Source organism: Neopsephotus bourkii, unplaced genomic scaffold (assembly GCF_033783945.1).
Source record: "Neopsephotus bourkii isolate Nb327-2 ecotype Australia unplaced genomic scaffold, CSIRO-AGI_Nbou_v1 NB_330, whole genome shotgun sequence".
In the NCBI taxonomy this organism is placed as follows: Eukaryota; Metazoa; Chordata; class Aves; order Psittaciformes; family Psittacidae; genus Neopsephotus; species Neopsephotus bourkii.
The window spans coordinates 582077-600358 of NW_026900838.1; the positions used below are offsets into that span (position 1 = coordinate 582077).

At 38.8% G+C, this 18282-nt stretch overlaps 1 protein-coding gene across 1 annotated transcript in view; it reads left to right on the forward strand.

The window, feature by feature from the left end:
- The window catches only part of EYS (eyes shut homolog), a 579093-nt gene that overhangs the window by 538838 nt on the left and 21973 nt on the right, over positions 1-18282 (forward strand). The window contains exons 32-35 of the mRNA XM_061347833.1: positions 5395-5561; positions 5747-5891; positions 12173-12347; positions 17693-17865. Coding sequence (XP_061203817.1) covers positions 5395-5561; positions 5747-5891; positions 12173-12347; positions 17693-17865 — 660 coding nt within the window. The remainder of the gene's footprint in view (positions 1-5394; positions 5562-5746; positions 5892-12172; positions 12348-17692; positions 17866-18282) is intronic.

Here is an 18282-nt window from a genome sequence, read left to right on the forward strand (position 1 = left end):
TGTGTGTGTGTTCCCAAAAAACCCTAAACATGTCTTTCAAAGGACTTCTGCCAATGATAGCATATGTAGTCCTAATTTTAAAGCAGTTATTTACTTCATATTTTTAAATGAACTACTTGTAAACTGAAAATTTAAGAAGACTTCAGGGAATTAAAGCATTCTGACCAGAGAAACTTTAGTAACAGAACTAATAACAGATACGAAAGCAGAAAAAGCAGGAAATACTTCCTCCCTGAAGTGCATTTATTAGTGCTTAGCAAATAACCACCACTGGTTTTCATAGTGAAGGTTTGAAGCCATTTAAGTTACAACCTTGAAAGCATAAAATGTTAAAACATTTTGGATCTGATTCTATTTGCAGTTATATTAGTGTAATAAAAACTAAGCTGATAAAATTATGCCTTTATAAGACTAATGTAGAAGTAAAAATCAACTGGTTTTGAATCCCAAAATAAGTCAGTCAGAAATCAACAAAAAGAATGGGAATTTAAGATGGCCTTATTTCTTTGAAGCTTACTCGAGAATCTGTTTTCCCCTCCATTCTTGGTACAGACAAGGAGTAAGTTGAAAGAATCAAAGCCAACCAAACAGTGAAAAGCTGTCTTGTTTAAGCAGACTACTAATTAACCTTACCTTCACCATCAGGTCAATTTTGTGGAACATGGACACTGTTGCATTTCTTTTATGCACTTAATTTCCAAGAAAGCTTTTTAAAAATCCAGACAGCATTTTAAAAAACACTTTGTCTTTAATGTGCCGCCCCTAGTTTTGCAGGCCAAAACAAGCAAGTACATTGTGAAAGTTGCTGAAAAATAGAAACTTTGGTCATAATTTAAAAAAAAAATGTTATTTTCCATTTGGAAGTTGTTCACTGGTAGTGTGCCAGTGTAACTGAAGTCAATGTTGTTTCATTCAGTCATGAACTAATCACTGTAATAAAAATTAACAGTGTTTGCGTTGTATTGAACTGAATGTAATTGAACATTTTCTACAGAGGCTGTGTGTTCAAATTCTTTGGAATAAGTTTTTCTTTTTTGCATAATTCATGGTGCATCAAAATAGTAACTGTATAGAAAAATCAAACTTTTGTATAGAAAAAGCAGAGTACTGTGGTGTTGTACCTGTGCATTGCTAGTGCAGCACGCTCATTTAGAACATGTGAGATAGTATCACAGTATCACAGTATGTTAGAGATTGGAAGGGACCTCAAAAGATCATCTAGTCCAATCCCCCTGCCAGAGCAGGAACACCTAGATAAGGTTACACAGGAACGTGTCCAGGAGGGTTTTGAATGTCTCCAAACAAGGAGATTCCACAACCTCCCTGGGCAGCCTGTTCCAGTGTTCCATCACCCTCACTGAGAAGAAGTTTCTTCTCAGGTTTAAGTGGAACCTCTTGTGTTCCAATTTGTACCCATTTCCCCTTGTCCTTTCATTGTTTGCCACTGAGAAGAGCCTGGCTCCATCCTCGTGACACTCCCCCTTTATATATTTATATACACTAATAAGGTCACCCCTCAATCTCCTCTTCTCCAAACTATAGAGACCCAGCTCCCTCAGTCTTTCCTCATAAGGGAGATGCTCCACTCCCTTAATCATCTTAGTTGCCCTGCGCTGGACTCTCTCCAGCAGGTCCCTGTCCTTTTTAAACTGAGGGGCCCAGAACTGGACACAATATTCCAGATGAGGTCTCACCAGGGCAGAGTAGAGGGGAAGGAGGACCTCTCTCGACCTACTAACCACCCCCCTTCTAATACACCCCAGGATGCCATTGGCCTTCTTGGCCACAAGGGCACAGTGTCGGCTCATGGTCACCCTGTCGTCCACCAGGACCCCCAGGTCCCTCTCCCCTACACTGCTCTCTAACAGGTCGTTCCCCAGCCTATACTGGAACCTGGGGTTGTTCCTGCCCAGATGCAGGACTCTACACTTTCCCTTGTTATATTTCATCAAGTTATTCCCCGCCCAACTCTCCAGCCTGTCCAGGTCTCTCTGGATGGCAGCACAGCCTTCTGGCGTGTCGGCCACCCCTCCCAGCTTAGTGTCATCAGCAAACTTGCTGATAGTACACTCAATTCCCTCATCTAAATCGTTGATGAATATATTAAATAATACTGGTCCCAGTACCAACCCTTGAGGCACTCCACTAGATACAGGCCTCCAACTAGACTCCGCCCCATAGACTACAACTCTCTGGCTTCTCTCCTTCAGCCAGTTCACAGTCCACCTCACTACCCTATCATCCAGACCACACTTCCTCAATTTAGCCGCAAGGATGCTGTGGGAGACCGTGTCAAACGCTTTGCTGAAGTCAAGGTAGACCACATCCACCGCTCTACCATCATCCATCCATCGTGTTATTTCCTCATAAAAGACTACGAGATTGGTCAAGCACGACTTCCCCTTGGTGAAGCCATGTTGACTGCCCCTCATAACCCTCTTATCCTTGATATGCCTTAAGATGGCACCAAGGATAAGGTGTTCCATCACTTTCCCAGGAATGGAGGTGAGGCTAACCGGTCTATAGTTACCCGGGTCCTCCTTCTTGCCCTTTTTGAAGACAGGAGTGACATTTGCTTTCCTCCAGTCCTCAGGCACCTCTCCCGTTTCCCAAGACTTGGTAAAGATGATGGAGAGCGGTCTAGCAATGACCTCAGCCAGTTCCCTCAGCACCCGCGGGTGCATCCCATCTGGACCCATGGATTTATGGATATCCAGATTGCTCAACTGGTCTTTAACCCATTCCTCATCGACTAAGGCAGACCGCTCCGTTGACCTATCTTCATCCGAGGTCTCAGCGGTACAGGGCTCTTCAGGACTGCCTCCGGCAGAGTAGACAGAGACAAAGAAGGCATTCAGTAACTCTGCCATCTCTGTATCTTCTGTCACCAGGGCACCCCCCCCATTCATCAGCGGGCCTACATTGCCTCTGGTGTTAGTTTTACCTGCCATGTATTTGAAAAAGCTCTTTCTGCTGTCCTTGACCCCTCTCGCCAGCTTTAATTCCAAGGAGGCCTTAGTCATCCTAGCAGCTTTCCTACATCCTCTAGCAGCAGCCTTATATTCTTCCCAAGTGGCCAGCCCTTCCTTCCATGACCTGTAAACTCTCCTCTTCCACTTGAGCATACCCAGCAATTCCCTATTTAGCCACGCAGGTCTCCTGACCCTCTTCCTTGACTTCCTACGTGTCGGGATGCTCCGATCTTGAGCTCGGAAAAAGCAGTCCTTGAACGTCAACCAACTATCTTGGGCCCCTTTCCCTTCAAGCAGCCTAGCCCATGGGATTTCCCCTAGCAATCGCTTGAAGAGGCCAAAGTTTGCCCTGCTAAAGTCCAGGGTTGCGATTCTACTTGCTATTCTACTGACCCTACCACACAAGATCCTGAATTCTACCATCTCGTGGTCGCTGCAACCAAGGCAGCCCTCAACCTTCACTCCTTCAACCAGACCCTCCTTGTTAGTGAGGATGAGATCCAGCAGCACACCTCTCCTGGTTGGCTCATCCACCATTTGCATGAGGAAGTTATCATCCATACACTGGAGGAACCTCCTGGACTGCGGCTGGGTTGCCTAGTAGTCCTTCCAGCAAACGTCAGGGAAGTTAAAATCCCCCACGACGACCACGGCCTGTGACTGTGAGGCCGCTCTCAGCTGCCTGTAGAAGGCCTCGTCAACTTCCTCACCCTGATCCGGTGGCCTGTAACAGACCCCCACAACTGTATCGCCCCTGCCAGCCTGCCCCTTAATTCTCACCCACAGACTCTCGACTCGCTCATCATCTATCCCCGGACAGAACTCAACGCATTGTAGCTGCTCTCGCGCATAAAGAGCAACCCCACCACCCCGCCTGGCTGGACTGTCTTTCCGGAAAAGGACATAGCCCTCCATGACTATATTCCAGTCATGTGAGCTGTCCCACCACGTCTAAGATAAGTGGAATATAGAAATTTTGGACATGAAACAGCAGTATGCACAGCTTCAGTGGGAGGAGGAGATATAAGTATCATTGCTTCTTGGGGGGAGAAGCTAGCTCACTTTATCTTTTACAAATGAAGCAAATTTTCCATGCACTTGGAGCAGGGGCATCAAGACACGTATTTGATATGAAGGCCACCATATGACACTGCAAGAACAAATAGGAAGAGACCTTCACTAAAACAAATACAAAATGAAATAGTCTTAGGGAAACAAGAAAATATCAAATAAAACATCATTTACTGGCATGAAATTGAGCACCAAATTGCTTGAATTCACAGGAGAGTTGTAAAAAGAAACTGATGGCTTTGAATTTCAATTCAGGACACCCTAAACCAAGACTGGGAACTTTCTTTCCTTTTACCACTCTTTGTATCTCAGTTCTTTTACCATACTAAGAGTATATGCAAAAGAAAAGATAGGGTTTTTAAAAAGAAACCGGGTGATTGTGTTTTCTTTAAAACGATCTAACAATGGTGGTTCCACTCGTGCCTACATGAGAAGAGGGATCGAATTCTCTTCAAAGATGATGGCCTTAAAATCCATGTATCTGGATGACCAGGAATGGGTCCAAGAATTTAACTCTTACTCATATGCTTTTTGTTAGACTTTCTAATGAGATCTTTCAAGTGAGATTTTATACTATGGTACCTGAAAAACACAGACTATACTTACAGCATGTAGTCCTAAATGTAAAGAATTTAAACTATTTACTGCATATTTGCAAATTCATGAGTTCTAACCTGAAAGTTTAAGAAGACTTCAGAGAATTAAATCCTATGACTTTCTGACCAGAGAAACTTCAGTAACAAATACTCTAGGTGGGGGCAGCTGCAATAAAGTCCCCAGCATTCTTGAGTCGAGGACAACTGTTCAAGCTTGATAGAAGCTGCTAGAGCTTCAAGTCCATATCCCTGTTGGTTCCTTACCTGACTGCAGCAGGTGCTCTCAAGTTTTTTGTCAAAGTACCTACCATGAAAGCTGAAAGCATAGTGGAGTAGAACTGAGTAATTGGCTATTCTCACATGTGATTTGGAATTTCAATTTGCTTTTTTTTTAAGATTTTGGAGAAAGTTAAGAATTTATTCCTGTTGCAGGGAGAACAGCAGTGACTGCTAAATCCAACAGACACAACAACACATAGGCTTTATGGTTGTCACTGACATATTATAGTACGAAAAAAAGGCCTCCAAAACCCCTATATATTCAAAATTTCTGCAGTTTCTATTTTAATCTATAAGAATTCTGGAAACAGTATTACAAGTTAAACAGAGAATATTAAATAGATATACAAAACATAAAACCTTCCTGGCTAGAATTTTCCAAAACTGATATATTTTCAGTGCATTTGGAGAATGTTTTCTGCGTCAGTATCCAGTAAAGACTGGAATAAGCAGTTATTCTAAATTTGTCTTTTCAGGTCTCAATGGAGATGATTTCCTGGAGTTAGGCCTCCGTAATGGCAGAGTAGTATATAGTTACAATCTAGGTTCTGGCACAGCAACAATCATTAGTAAACCACTTGATCTGACACTCAATATTCATGTCATCCGTCTTGGCAGATATCTCCAAAAAGGCTGGCTAAAGGTAAGGAATCATTTCCTTTAGAAGGATAGCTTTTAGATGAGAGTGTTCTTTTTATTCACATTTTATATGGAAAGTTTAAAAATTACTTTTGTGTTCCCTGTTAAGTTTAGAGGACCATCTTCATTGGGAGTTCCTAAATAAGGTAAATTCCTTTGTTGTAACAAATATAAATGTTTCATTGAAAGGTGAATGATCAGAAGAATAAAACTGTCACTTCTCCTGGGAGACTGGTTGGACTCAATGTTTTCAGTCAGTTTTATTTAGGAGGCTATCGGGAATATGCTCCAGAACTCCTGCCAAAGGGATCCAGATTTAAGAACAGCTTCCAAGGTAAGCATTATCTACTGTTTTCAATTCCTTTTAAAACATGCATTAAATTATTTCAGCTGCCTATGAAATAAAGATCTGAAATCTTTTTCTTACAAAAAAAGAACTAAGATGTCCCTGCTCACCCAAGCAAATTCCTGCGGCTTTTTCATTATTTCACTGTGATAACTAAGACACATTATGCAAAGAGACGTTTTGCTAAATATTTTTAATACTTTCCATTTCTGATAAAAATGGAATTTTGCTATGGTATCATTTTTTCTTATCTGTCACTATTGTGCAGCATCACTCCAGAAGGACTTCTTTTCTCTGCAGTCAAGTAGCTTAGATTTTTTTCCCAGCTCGCTCTGACCATTGCTACTGGCAGTGTTGGTTTGGGTAATAGCTTTCATGCTAGAAGATTCTTTCTGATAAAACATCATGAAATCTGATTTCTTTCCCTAACATCATGATCTACATCTCTAGATAGGACCCAAGTAATTCCTGTTAGCTGTATTTCAGCTATTTGTCTAACAAATAATTATTCCTACCACAAAACTGGCAACTGAAGCTCTGTAAAACTCTTAATTCAACTCCTACCAGACTAGCAATGAAATAAAGTATTTGTTCATAACACTTCTGTATTTGCATTCCTTACTTCCATAGAAATAATGTGCTTAATATTTGTGAGGTAAACATCTATTTATTTTAAGCACTAGAAAGCCCTTTAAATGAAAACATTTTGCTATAACAGAGCAAAGTTGGAGTTCTCAATTATAAAATTGGGGCACATTATGAAGGGCAAGAATAGAAAAAAATCACTTTCATACACTGCTACACCCCATTTCCACTAAGACCATGTAACTGCTGCTTTTCCAGCCATCACCTTACTTTTCATTCTTACACAGAAACTTCCTCAACTTCAATTTCTTTTCCTGCAGTTAACTTTTCACTCAAAAAGACAGATGAATTAATATGTCATCTGTCTCTGTTTTTTCAGGAAGTATGGGTTGAATAGCTATAAATTTCATAACTTCTTAACAGCTTGCAAATTGGCATAGCATAAAACATAATGTCTATGTAAATATTTTAATACTGTCAATATTTCTGAAATACTTCTGGATTTTTTAATAGACATGTTAATAGCGGTGACCAACAGGAATCTTGTGCTTCACTTCAACCGCAAACATTTTGCTGGTTTTACAGGTTCCTCATGTTGCAACTGTATTGTGATAACCAAATTTCTACAAATGCAAGATGAAGATTCTTCCAAAAAATAAAAAGTAGTTCAAAATTCATGTATTGTTAGTCAGCACCCCATTTTTTTTATTTTTACTAATGTTTAAACTCTTTACCTCAAAATTTTGTCAAATGTGTGGAACATACACAATTTTCTCTTTGTCCCTACCATTCACAGTATTAAGTCTATTACATTTCCTAATTCATTCCATGCTTCACTTCCCAGCAGCAGCTTGTGTCGATCTCCAGAGCATTTTGACTTTCAAGGGAGCTGCGCTTCTCTATGACCAATTTCTCATGACATTTTCAGATGTTGCCAGCACCTCATTTGTTCTTCTAGCTCAGAAAAAATCTCCCCAGTTTCAGCTCTCAGGATCCTCATGATCAGAAATAAACTTCCATAGCCCTTCTCTAGAGTGGGAACTGCAGTACCACTAATATAAAAGCATTTTACTTTAGCCAATCTACAGCTATAGGGGGCCCGCATTAAAACTCTGAAAGTGACAGCCAAGATTAATTTATCTAGCACGTTGTTGATTAAACTACTCAGACTTTTGGAAAGCTGATGTTGGCTGCTTTTAAAGACAAGATTTATCAAAACCATTTTGCTTCTGATACCAGAGTATACCTCTTCTTTTGTAAGCAGCCACTGATAGGTCAAGAAACATTGAGGTCAGCCTTGCTGCTGCAGACTAACTGTCCCCAGTGTCAGTGTGCAATCATTTAGGATTTTTGTTGTGTACAGCTACTGTTTCAGACCATTTCCTCTCCTACCTGCACGCCTTTAGCAGTTGTTGCTCAAGGAGTTTCTGTGGGGGAGAAGAAAACTGAAAGGAAATGTCCTTAATAAACTGTAACTTAATAAGAAAAAGGTTGGGAGTTTAATGTTTAGGAAATTTGTGCACTGCCACCTACAGATTCTTTTGGTAGGCTGAAGAATATTTGATGGCACCTTGAATGATTTAGAAAACTTCCTTCAGCCTCTGTGATAAACTGCATTTGTAGAAATTTGGCCATTGTAACACAGTTGCAACATGAGGAACCTGTAAAACTGTCAAAAAACTGTAAAACTGGTTAAAGTGAAGCACCGGATTTCTGTTGGTCTTCCCTAACATTAGCATGTAATGGTAGAGCTCTGATGAAACCAAGTTCATGTGGAGTTTGAGGTGCTGTTAACTTTGAGCTTTATCTGAATTTGTAGCTCTTTGTGAGCTTATATGTGGCTTTTGTAATGTTAACATGGTAGTATAGTTTACTTAAGTGTCCAGCTTTTCCTTATTGACCTATAACAGGGCAACTAAAGGACCTTTGAGAGTTTTCTGAGGTGTGTAGCAGACCATACTGCGTCAGCTCTAAAAAGTCAGTGTGGGTTTTAGGTAGCTCAAGTCTTGTGGCCAGAGAGACTCAGTCTACTCATTATGGACAATTTGAAACGCAGTATAAAAGCAATTGCCTTCTGTTCAGGTCTGCACAACTCAGCTCTATGACTCACCTACACAAAATGAGATAGACTGTTATTTAGAAAAAGAAGTTACAGCTCAGTTTCCAGACTTCACATAGCTGAAACAGGCAGAGAGAAATCTGGTGGCAGGTAGAAAAAGAGGCAAACTTCTAATGTTTCATGGTAAGGCATGAAACATCATAAGGCATGAAACGTGCCATCCATGGTGGCATGATGCAGTCTTTAGCCAGAAAGAAGTGAAGAACAGAGAAGCAGGAGTAACTGATCCTGCAGTCTTGTAAACAGGATTAAGTACGGCTATAGAAGCAACCTGTTGTTTCACAGCAAATAGTATTAGATGAAGGAGCAAAAAGGGAAAAGAAGCTCTTACCATTAAGCTGAACTTTTGAGAAACATTTTTCACACTGAAAGAGACATATTTTCACAGAAATGATTTTGCAAAGAAGTAAATGAAATTCCAGCTACTGAAGTCATTTTTTAAAGTAAACCCAGAACTCAGTGATGTTCCAAATAGATACAAATATAGCCTTGTGGTCAAAGTTTATGTTCCTAATAAAATGGAATACATTGCAAGCCTGCCAGGGCAAAGACTACTTTTCTTTATGTTAATGCATCACAGATGTCCCAGAAGGAAAGTGATACCTGAAGCAATTTTTAATCAGCGTTGCCTTTCGCATCACAGTTTGTTATGATTCATACAGGACCTCTAAGTGTTTGGCTCACGGCTCAGAGCAGCACTGGGTGGTCACTGTGGGGGCCTTCTCTACTGGGCAAGCACCACACTACTCATAAACCTTGAATAAAAACAGGGAAAAAACAAAGCACTTCAGGACAGGTAGAATTCTAGAAATGTGTAAATTTAGGATTATCTACTTCTGTAAGTTGCTGCATTTTTAGTACATTTTGAAAATGGCTGTATTTTATAGTCAAATTAGTGCCAAGCTCTTACAAGCAGGTAAGGGACACTAGTGAGAAATTTTTGCAAAAAATTCTTTATGTGATAAGTATATATGAGAAACAAACCCCAACAACGTTAAGGCTGAGTAATGAAGCTGTATTTTCTATTATAATCTCTGAAGTTTCCTTGATCCATTATTGGTAGCTCTTTGGTGGTTTGAGAGATCTGCTAGCTTGGGGTGAAAGCCATAGGTTAAATTGAGAGTGAAAAAAAAAAAAAGTAATTGACAGAAAGCTCTAAGTGTGGTCTAAGGAGTCACTAGACAAAAGATTTCAAATAAAAGGATACCCTCTGTGAGTACACTGTCTTGTGTTTCAGCTTACTTGCATCAAACTCTGATCTTCAGGATCAAACCAAGTCTAACTCAAAATTCAGAACCTTCTTTTGAGCTCCTCTTACAGACTTGGCTGTGTCAGAAAACCTCTCCACTATTCAGAATAGTTGGCAGTCTCTCATTAAAAGAGGCCCAGAACAGGCACAGCAGAGCGAATTCAGGTCAGAAAGAAAGCACATTCATCAGCTGATCCCTCTGCAGAAGGTTTTATAGTGCTTGCTACAACAGGCTCAAATTGCTTCTCTGAGTCCTTCCTCTACATCCCACTGACTAAGAACTAGAAGAAACTAAGAAAATTAAATTAAAGAAAAACAGTTAAACTCATAAAGCTGGGCCAAAATACTATTGCACCTACTATATGCTTTGTTTACAAGTGCTCAAGAATTGTTCCTAACCTAGATGTTCTGCTGGTACAGTTAAAGTAGTCATCAACACAAATGACAGTTAATTTTCTATGATGACCTTACCAGTTCTTGGGTACTCAGTGTGCTTTCCATTGTTTACAAAGAGCTCTGGGCTGCTTTTTCTTAGCACTCCAGCAAGACTGGAGAGAACAGAACATGCTTTATCTGCTACTGATAAACAGACGAAACATTACTTAGGATTTAGTGAGCATAGAGAGACCTAAAACCAGCACTGTTAAAAGCAGAGAAGCAATATTATGAAGATTGCAAATAATCATCAAACCAGGTTATTTTAAATTGCTTAATGAGTTATCTGTCCATATAAACAGAACCACAAAATGTGTGTAATATGGGAAAAGCCTACAAAAGCTACTTTTAGGAACACTGTTCTAACTATAATTAAAATAGTTATCTTACTGTAAATATTATTTCTAATTTGTTCGAAATAAATTATGCGACATTCATTCTATCTTTCAGGTAAAAGACTTTTTCTTACATGATTTCAGTGAATCATGCACAAACTTTCTAAAAAAAGTGTGATGATTACTTTCAACCTCCTTATCATATCCTTTCCTTGATTTTAATATTAAGCAATGAGCCTCTGGCATGCACTGCTGAATGCCTACTTTCTCATTATTTCAGGCACTATGGGAATTCACAGCTAAATTGTATAAATCAGACTTAGAAAGGTATTGATATTTCCAAACACATTGCTGTACTGACTTAACTAAAATGATTTTTAGTTTGAAATTGTGTATATTTATGTATAGATGGGGGTGGCATTTCAAAATTGTTTAAGACTACTTTTAAATGTGGCTTTAAATCAACTGGATGTTCAGGTATATTTTGAAAAGTTATTTGGGGTTTGATCAAAAATTATATACTATATGCATAATCTTCATCTTTGCTGTACATAAATAAGCATGTAAATCTGGAAACATGATTCAGAAATACTATGGAATTAGGTTAGACCCATAAAGCTAACCACCGTGTGCAGCCTCTAGGAAGTGCAAGGACACTCCAAAGTCTTTGCCTAAGCAGAAGCTGCCTGGAGGTAGAGTGTAAGGAACATCTCTACTTCACTCTGAAGCTTTGGCTCCCCTTTTCATTTGGGATACCAATATATTACCAAATCACAAAAATGCCAGGGCATAGATCCAGGCGCTGGCAGCCAATCATCTCTGCAAATATATTCTTAGAGTGGCCCCAACAGATATTTGATTTGTGACAACTATCATTTTTTCCAAACAACTATTTGGTGTATTTGGGGACTTAACATAATCTAGGGACCATTTCCCATCAGTAGCCTGGATGCAGCTATACTGCTCTAAAGTTCTGTAATATAACCATGACTACTACCAGGTCAGTTGCCCACAGGACCAAGTAACAGTCCCTGGAAGTGTTTGCCTTAATAGTACACATGAAACCTTAGAAATGTTTCCTGAGATTAAGAGTCTAAAGGGGCTGCATAGGCCTATTTTAAAATGTGATCATGTGTGACGTGATCTGTAGGTACTAGGGACTGACACATTCACTTAAGAAGAGGACTATTTCTGTCTTTCCTTGAAGGGGTCCTTTTCAGCCTAAGGGGTTTCAAATCCACGTTGCCTATTTGTGTGTTCTCTAGATCCTTACACATTTTACGTTAAACAGAATTCCTGATGTCTGTTCTCCTTTTCTGTTGTTGTTTTTCCTGTTGTGTTTTTCGGGGCGGGGGGGTTGGGTTTTTTTTCTTGGGGGTGACAGGCTACCACTTTTATCTTATATAGAAGCATTCTTATAAGAGCATGCATGTGTAAACACAAAATTGTACCTAGTCACTCCTCAGTCCACTGTCTGGCTCTTCGGCTTCTTTTGACTTCCTGTGTCTAGATTAAACTTCATTTATTTTTTCGTTTGACTTTTGAGGTTGCATTTTTGATGTTCAAGTTCGCACCAGCATGAATCAAGAGTTCAAATCACCTGGAAATCCAGAAGGTCACCCCAATTCTGGTCGCAGTGTTGGACAATGTAAAGATTCTCCATGCAGTTTAATAAAATGCAGAAACGGTGGGAAGTGCATAGAAAGTGGCTCTACTGTTTAGTAAGTATATATATATGGTTTAGACTACAGCATGGACTGATCTCTAGACTTATAACTATGGTAGATTAGTGGCTTGGTAACAGACATTTCCAGGAGCCTATCACCTTATTAGGAGGAAGGAAAGAATGAAAACTGTTGAAGTTCCTTTAATTACACAGAGAATTTTAATCTTACTTTAGTAAAATCAAAACTGATATATTAGAATTATGTGTTGCCACTTCCTGGGGAACTTTCTGAAGAAATTCCATGGACTGGTTCTGCTTCACTGAAGTCACTGACATCCATTCATGAAAAAATGCATGGAAAGAACTAGATGGGTAAGAAAGACATTTTTCAAAAACTCAGTGAGAAACCTAGTTAGCAGAGAACAAATAGCAAAAAGAAGAGCTTGACTGCCTTAATATATAAACATGGTTGATGAAATAGAAATAGGTGAGTTCTGTTTCCTGGAAAATAGTGTTTTTTATCTAAGAATCTATTTCTGGAGTAAACCACTGACTGCTCAATATCAGAAAGTTCTGAGCCAGTTTAAATCCTTAGGATTTTCCTTACCTAGCACCTATGCATCCTTCTCTCATGCTCAGTCACTCCTTAATACACACAGTTCTCTGTGCCTTCAGTTGTGATTTCTGTGGATGTTTTCCTGACTCTCAAATGCACCTTCCTGGTCAGTCTTCATGCCACTCAAGCATTCATTCATGGTTGCCTTTCCAGATATGCTGGCTAGCCTGCTCTTAATCAATTTCAATCAAAACAAAGTGTATTAGTAAGAATCTTATGTTGAAATAGGTTTAACTAGTTCAGTTCATGTAAGCTGATCACCTGGCTGATCTATGGGATAATAAGTGGTGGGAAGGGACAGCTGCCCCAGATGTGTGTATCGTCTTTCATGCCTCATCACTAAGCGCAGATGGATCATAGTGTCCAGACTGTAAAGGCATACAAGAAGGAAATATATTTGCAGTTCCAAATTGCTGGTGTGTGTTTTCAAAACACTTTTTCAAACACTCTTTCAAACACTTTTTCAAACACTTTGTAACTCAGCTGTAAAATCTTTGCTTAGGAGCACTTCTGATTTTGGAAGTATCTGGCAAGATTAATTATACTTGCTTCCCCTCATGTGCTTCCTCATGTGCTCATTTATTTACATGTATTTACATATTTTTTAAAAACGACAGAGGTGCTGATTTAAAACATCTGAAGACACTGATTGAAAACATTGCAGACAGCAAGACAAGAAGAAGAAAAACACAAGTTTTGCACAATGGAACCTCTGTGTGATTCTTCTTCAAAACAACAAAGACTTGTCATTCTGTGTGCTACAAAGAAAAGTGTCTGCATACCTGTCAAGCTAAAAACAGTCTAATAACTGTGTGTTGGAGACAGCGTTGTATGGTAACTGGTTTTCCTGCCCTTAGACAAATCTTCATCTGCAAGAAAACCTGTACAAAACTAGAAGCTACTACAAAGCTAGTAAGGCTGTACGAAAATTTAAAATATTCACCCTTGAGAGGCAGTGCACAGTTTCCTCCCCATTCCCCTCACAAGGGTATTTATAGTCTTTTAAATACAGAAACGAAGGAAATGCTTTGAATGATAAAATTTGGGATTGCTTTCCATTTGTTGCACTACATTATGTCCCAACTAATGCACTTTGCATGATCTTTCCAGAAAGGTTAAACCCTTAATTTTCAGAGTGTTTGACCTTTCTGAGGAACAAGAAAGGAGAATGGCACTCGTTTCACATATGAGGATATCAGAGGAGATACAAAACCAAAACTGCAAGGAAAAAAAGGTATTAGAAATGCAGACTCTCATCTACCCACCTCCACCATCCACTCTAAATCCTTGCTTCAGCAACTTTCCCAGCTATAAAAAGTCATCTTCCCAACCATAAGATACACAGAGCCACCACCAGCAAGATATAGAGAACATCTGGAAAGAAGGTGGGAGGCTAGAGTGGCAGCTGTTGACATAGCCATACTGCAAGCTTGATATGATAACAAAGTTCTTTTTCATCATTATAGTTTCATACTTAGTATTCCAGATTTGTTTATGATGATGATGATGATTCCAGATTTGTTTAGGGATTGCTCTAAAATAGTGGGGTTCTCATTTTTTTTGTCTTCTGGGTTTCATTTGCTTTTAATTTGTCAAGACTTACTGCTGAATTATATTCTTCTCCTCGTATTTCAGGACAGCTAGGTCTTCACAGACTATGTATATAAGCATGCATGTACTAGTAGTGGCCACCTTTTCCTCTCACAAAAAAGTGAAACTTTGCCAAAGAAAGAGGTGTGGACATAGAACGCATATCATTTTTGTCAATGTAGCAGTAGCTGTTGATGCCATCGCACATTTTCCCAGAAGGAACTTCTTTCTGTTTTCAAACTATCTGTGTTCCTTTGAAAGCAGAGTCCTTAAGGGAACTGGATTTGTGTTCAAATATTTTTCCTCCTGAAACGAAGTCTCTCCAGAGGTTTTCCTGCTCCTTTGAGCTATTTTTATGTCTTACTTTCACCAATGTACCAGAAAGGGTGCAATGCTGTAGATTCAGTTGCTGTAGGGATAATGCTTTGATTTAAATGGAAGCAGGGATATACAGCATTACACTTTACATTCTGGCCTGCAAGAGAGGACAACTACTATGTTTTTTTTAAAGAAAGATGAAATATTTGAATAATAAAATTAAGACTTTTATATTCAAAGGACAATAATATGCTCCATTATTTTACTTATGGCACAGAATCATACAAAATAGAAAATGCATATAACAGATTGTTATGATGTGTTATGGCTATTGCTTGTTGCTGAATAAGAGAAAAAGCATGTCTTGTGTGCACTTGGAACAGAACATCAGGCATAACAAGCAGGACTCGATTTGTTAAATGGAAGCATGTGCTGTCACTCTAGATGCTCATGGGTACACCATTTGGCCTTCAGCTGCTGCTTCAGAAGAGCTTAGGACTCATTTAAGTCTTGTGTTGTATCTCCAAACCTGACATAGATTTTCCTGTATTTTATAGCTTTTAAATAGCACTAGTCACTTCAGTTTAGGAAATCAAACCATACATCTATATGGTAGAGCCCCACAGATTTATTTGCTGTTGTTTCATTATTAGGTTTAATTCAATTTGAACCCATTTTCAGTGCATGGATGGAATTAAATTTCAATGCAAGGACATACTTGCATAGTTTGTAAGAGTAAAGGCATTTCTCTATTTAATTATTGTGGCTTACTTCAGTAAAGGTTTTGGAGTGAATTTGCTATCTAAAAGTCATCCAAATTGGCTTATTTAATGGGACACATTTGTAGTATTCCATCATTCTCTTTGTTTAAGTATAGTTAATTTCCTTCCAATCTTAATCTCTTCGGACTCCATGTGAGCTAAATGTGTAAGATCCTACACAGTCAGTTACATTTTAATAGCACAGATCCTGAGACACCTTCTTCAGTCTTTATAGGATGTCTAGAAGGACACAAGTCTTCTGCAGCTCTTCTATCTTATCTGCTGGTTTTGTGCAGATCCCTCAGATATACCATGGCATGTCAGATGGCACTAAATACCTGTGTTGAGGCAACTGAATGCAGCACCTCATCATTAGAGCCATGTGTGCATTGGTTTGTGAGATTGACAGTGCTCAGTTCCCCTGACTGTTTCAGCTGGATCACATTATTGATTAGCACATGAGCTCAAGCAGCTACTCGAGGATCCCATTGCCTAAACTTGAGCATTCAGTGGTCTCTATTAGTTGTCTCTCACATATCTCTAGGAAGGCAACATCAAGCATAACGTAAAATTAGGTGTCTAGCTCTCAGAATGAAATTTACATTTATATCTGAGAAATTCAAGTAACATCTGGATGGTGCTCTTAGCCATATGATTTAGTTTTAGGTAGTCTTGCAAGGAGCAAGAAGTAGGAACAGTAGGAACTAGGAGCAAGAAGTAGGAACTCAACAGTTCCTATGGGTCCCTTCTAATTTGAGATGCTCTATAATTCTAAATGGGTCTTTAAATCTCTAAGAGTAGAGGCAGTAGAGATGTTGAAAGCCATTGTGTTCTCCTGGTTTGGAAAAACAAGCAATGACAATCAATAAAATATACAGAAAACTAGACCAGCATAGCAGGCCACATGATGGAAAGGATTTGAAAGATTACATCTTCCCTTATCTTGCTAAAGATTAGGAAATTTTGGATCTAAACTTTCCAATCCAAGTCTAACATTCTTAGGACTGTTAAGTAAGAGATCTCATTCTTTCATAGACCTTTGCCACTGTAGCCCACAACAAATATGTTCAACTCTCTGCAAATGTTTTTCAACTCGTTTAGAAGCCTAGCTTTTTTTAGGTCCTAAAAGACATGAATTAAAAGAAATTTATACACAGCAAGAGAAAAGGGGAAGAACCATTATGTATGCTGCCCAACAGCAGTAGCTTCAGCTCCAAACACCCTGCTTCCCAGCCCAAGAAACAGACATTTCTGTTTCCACTCAGGGAATTAAATTGCTCCCCCTTCTCAGTAGCTTTCATGCATCAAAGCATAACATTTATAGCTGAGACAGGAAGTGTTCTGATACTGACTTTGATGAATTGAGGTGCTTTTGCTTTTGCAAGGTCCTGTCCTCTTTTCCCCTTCATTCCAAATAGCTGTTTATCACTCTGAAAGGCTTGTTGGCTGTGCTTTGTTTACATGTTGCTGTCTTATCTGAAGGTTCAGTAAAACAGCAGAGTTTCACAGAATCCTCATTAAGTTTTGCCCAGAAACAGTGAGCTGATAAATGGGGAAAGTGTAGTGCAGTGAGTTTGAAACAAAATTCAAGATTTTGCACATATACAAGACATGGCCTGAGAATCAGTCAAGATATACAGGTTTTCTTTCTTAGCTCTGACAGAGGAAACTTCCAGGGAAAAATCTGTAAGTGCTCTTAATCAAGGGAATAATTCTGCTTATCTTAAAGTGTCACTAAGTTGCAAAATACAGATCTGAAATATTTCATTTTAACTATTTCAAAACATTTTAGTAAGGAGGGCACTAGTAACATCAATGATAACTGTATTCTTTATTTAACAATTTTTATAGAATTCATACTAATTTTAAAATTGCAGTTAGTGTTAATACTAAGATGTAAAATAAAATATTTCCTATTGAGTATGTATTTCTTTTACAATAAAACAAACCTAAAATGACCATGAGAAACTTTGTTACTACACTTTTCTCGTAACAATTTTGGTTCAGATGACTAAATACAGGTATCCAGACTTGAAAGTGTTGATTACATTGCTACTGTCTTGTTGATTGTTTTGGTAATAATGTTGCATTCTTTCCTTTCCCTTACCACTGTAGCTGTGACTGCCTCACTGGATGGAAAGGTGCATTTTGCACAGAAACAGTGTCAGTGTGTGAACCTGAGCACGTTCCTCCGCATCTGTGTAAGCAAGGTGGTACTTGTGTGCCGCTGCCTAACGACTACACATGTCACTGTCCTCTTGGAACAACTGGTACCTATTGTGAACAAGGTATGTCAAATGGATAGTACACTGTACATACAGGTATGCTATAATGCCTTGGTGGAAAAAACACAGTATGTTGTAGTATATCAATTAAATGTGACACAAAGACCCGAAGTACAAAATAGATTTTATATTAGAAAGTGGTGCTCCTTTCTATTAGAAAAAAAAAAAATCAACAAATAAAAAAAAAAAGCTATACATTTTTAGATATTGTTTTCTAACTGCTTATTTTTTACATCCGTTTCTTCATTTTTTTTCAAATTATTCAATGAGATTTTCATGGGCAGTGTAGCTGTGATTTGTTAAATGCCAAGAGGACAGAAAGCCTTGCAAAGCAGCATTACAGTGATTAGTTCAATTCCCAAGCTCACCATAACAAAGTATGTTGGAAGTCATTCTTAAATTCTTTATTCCATGTAAGAA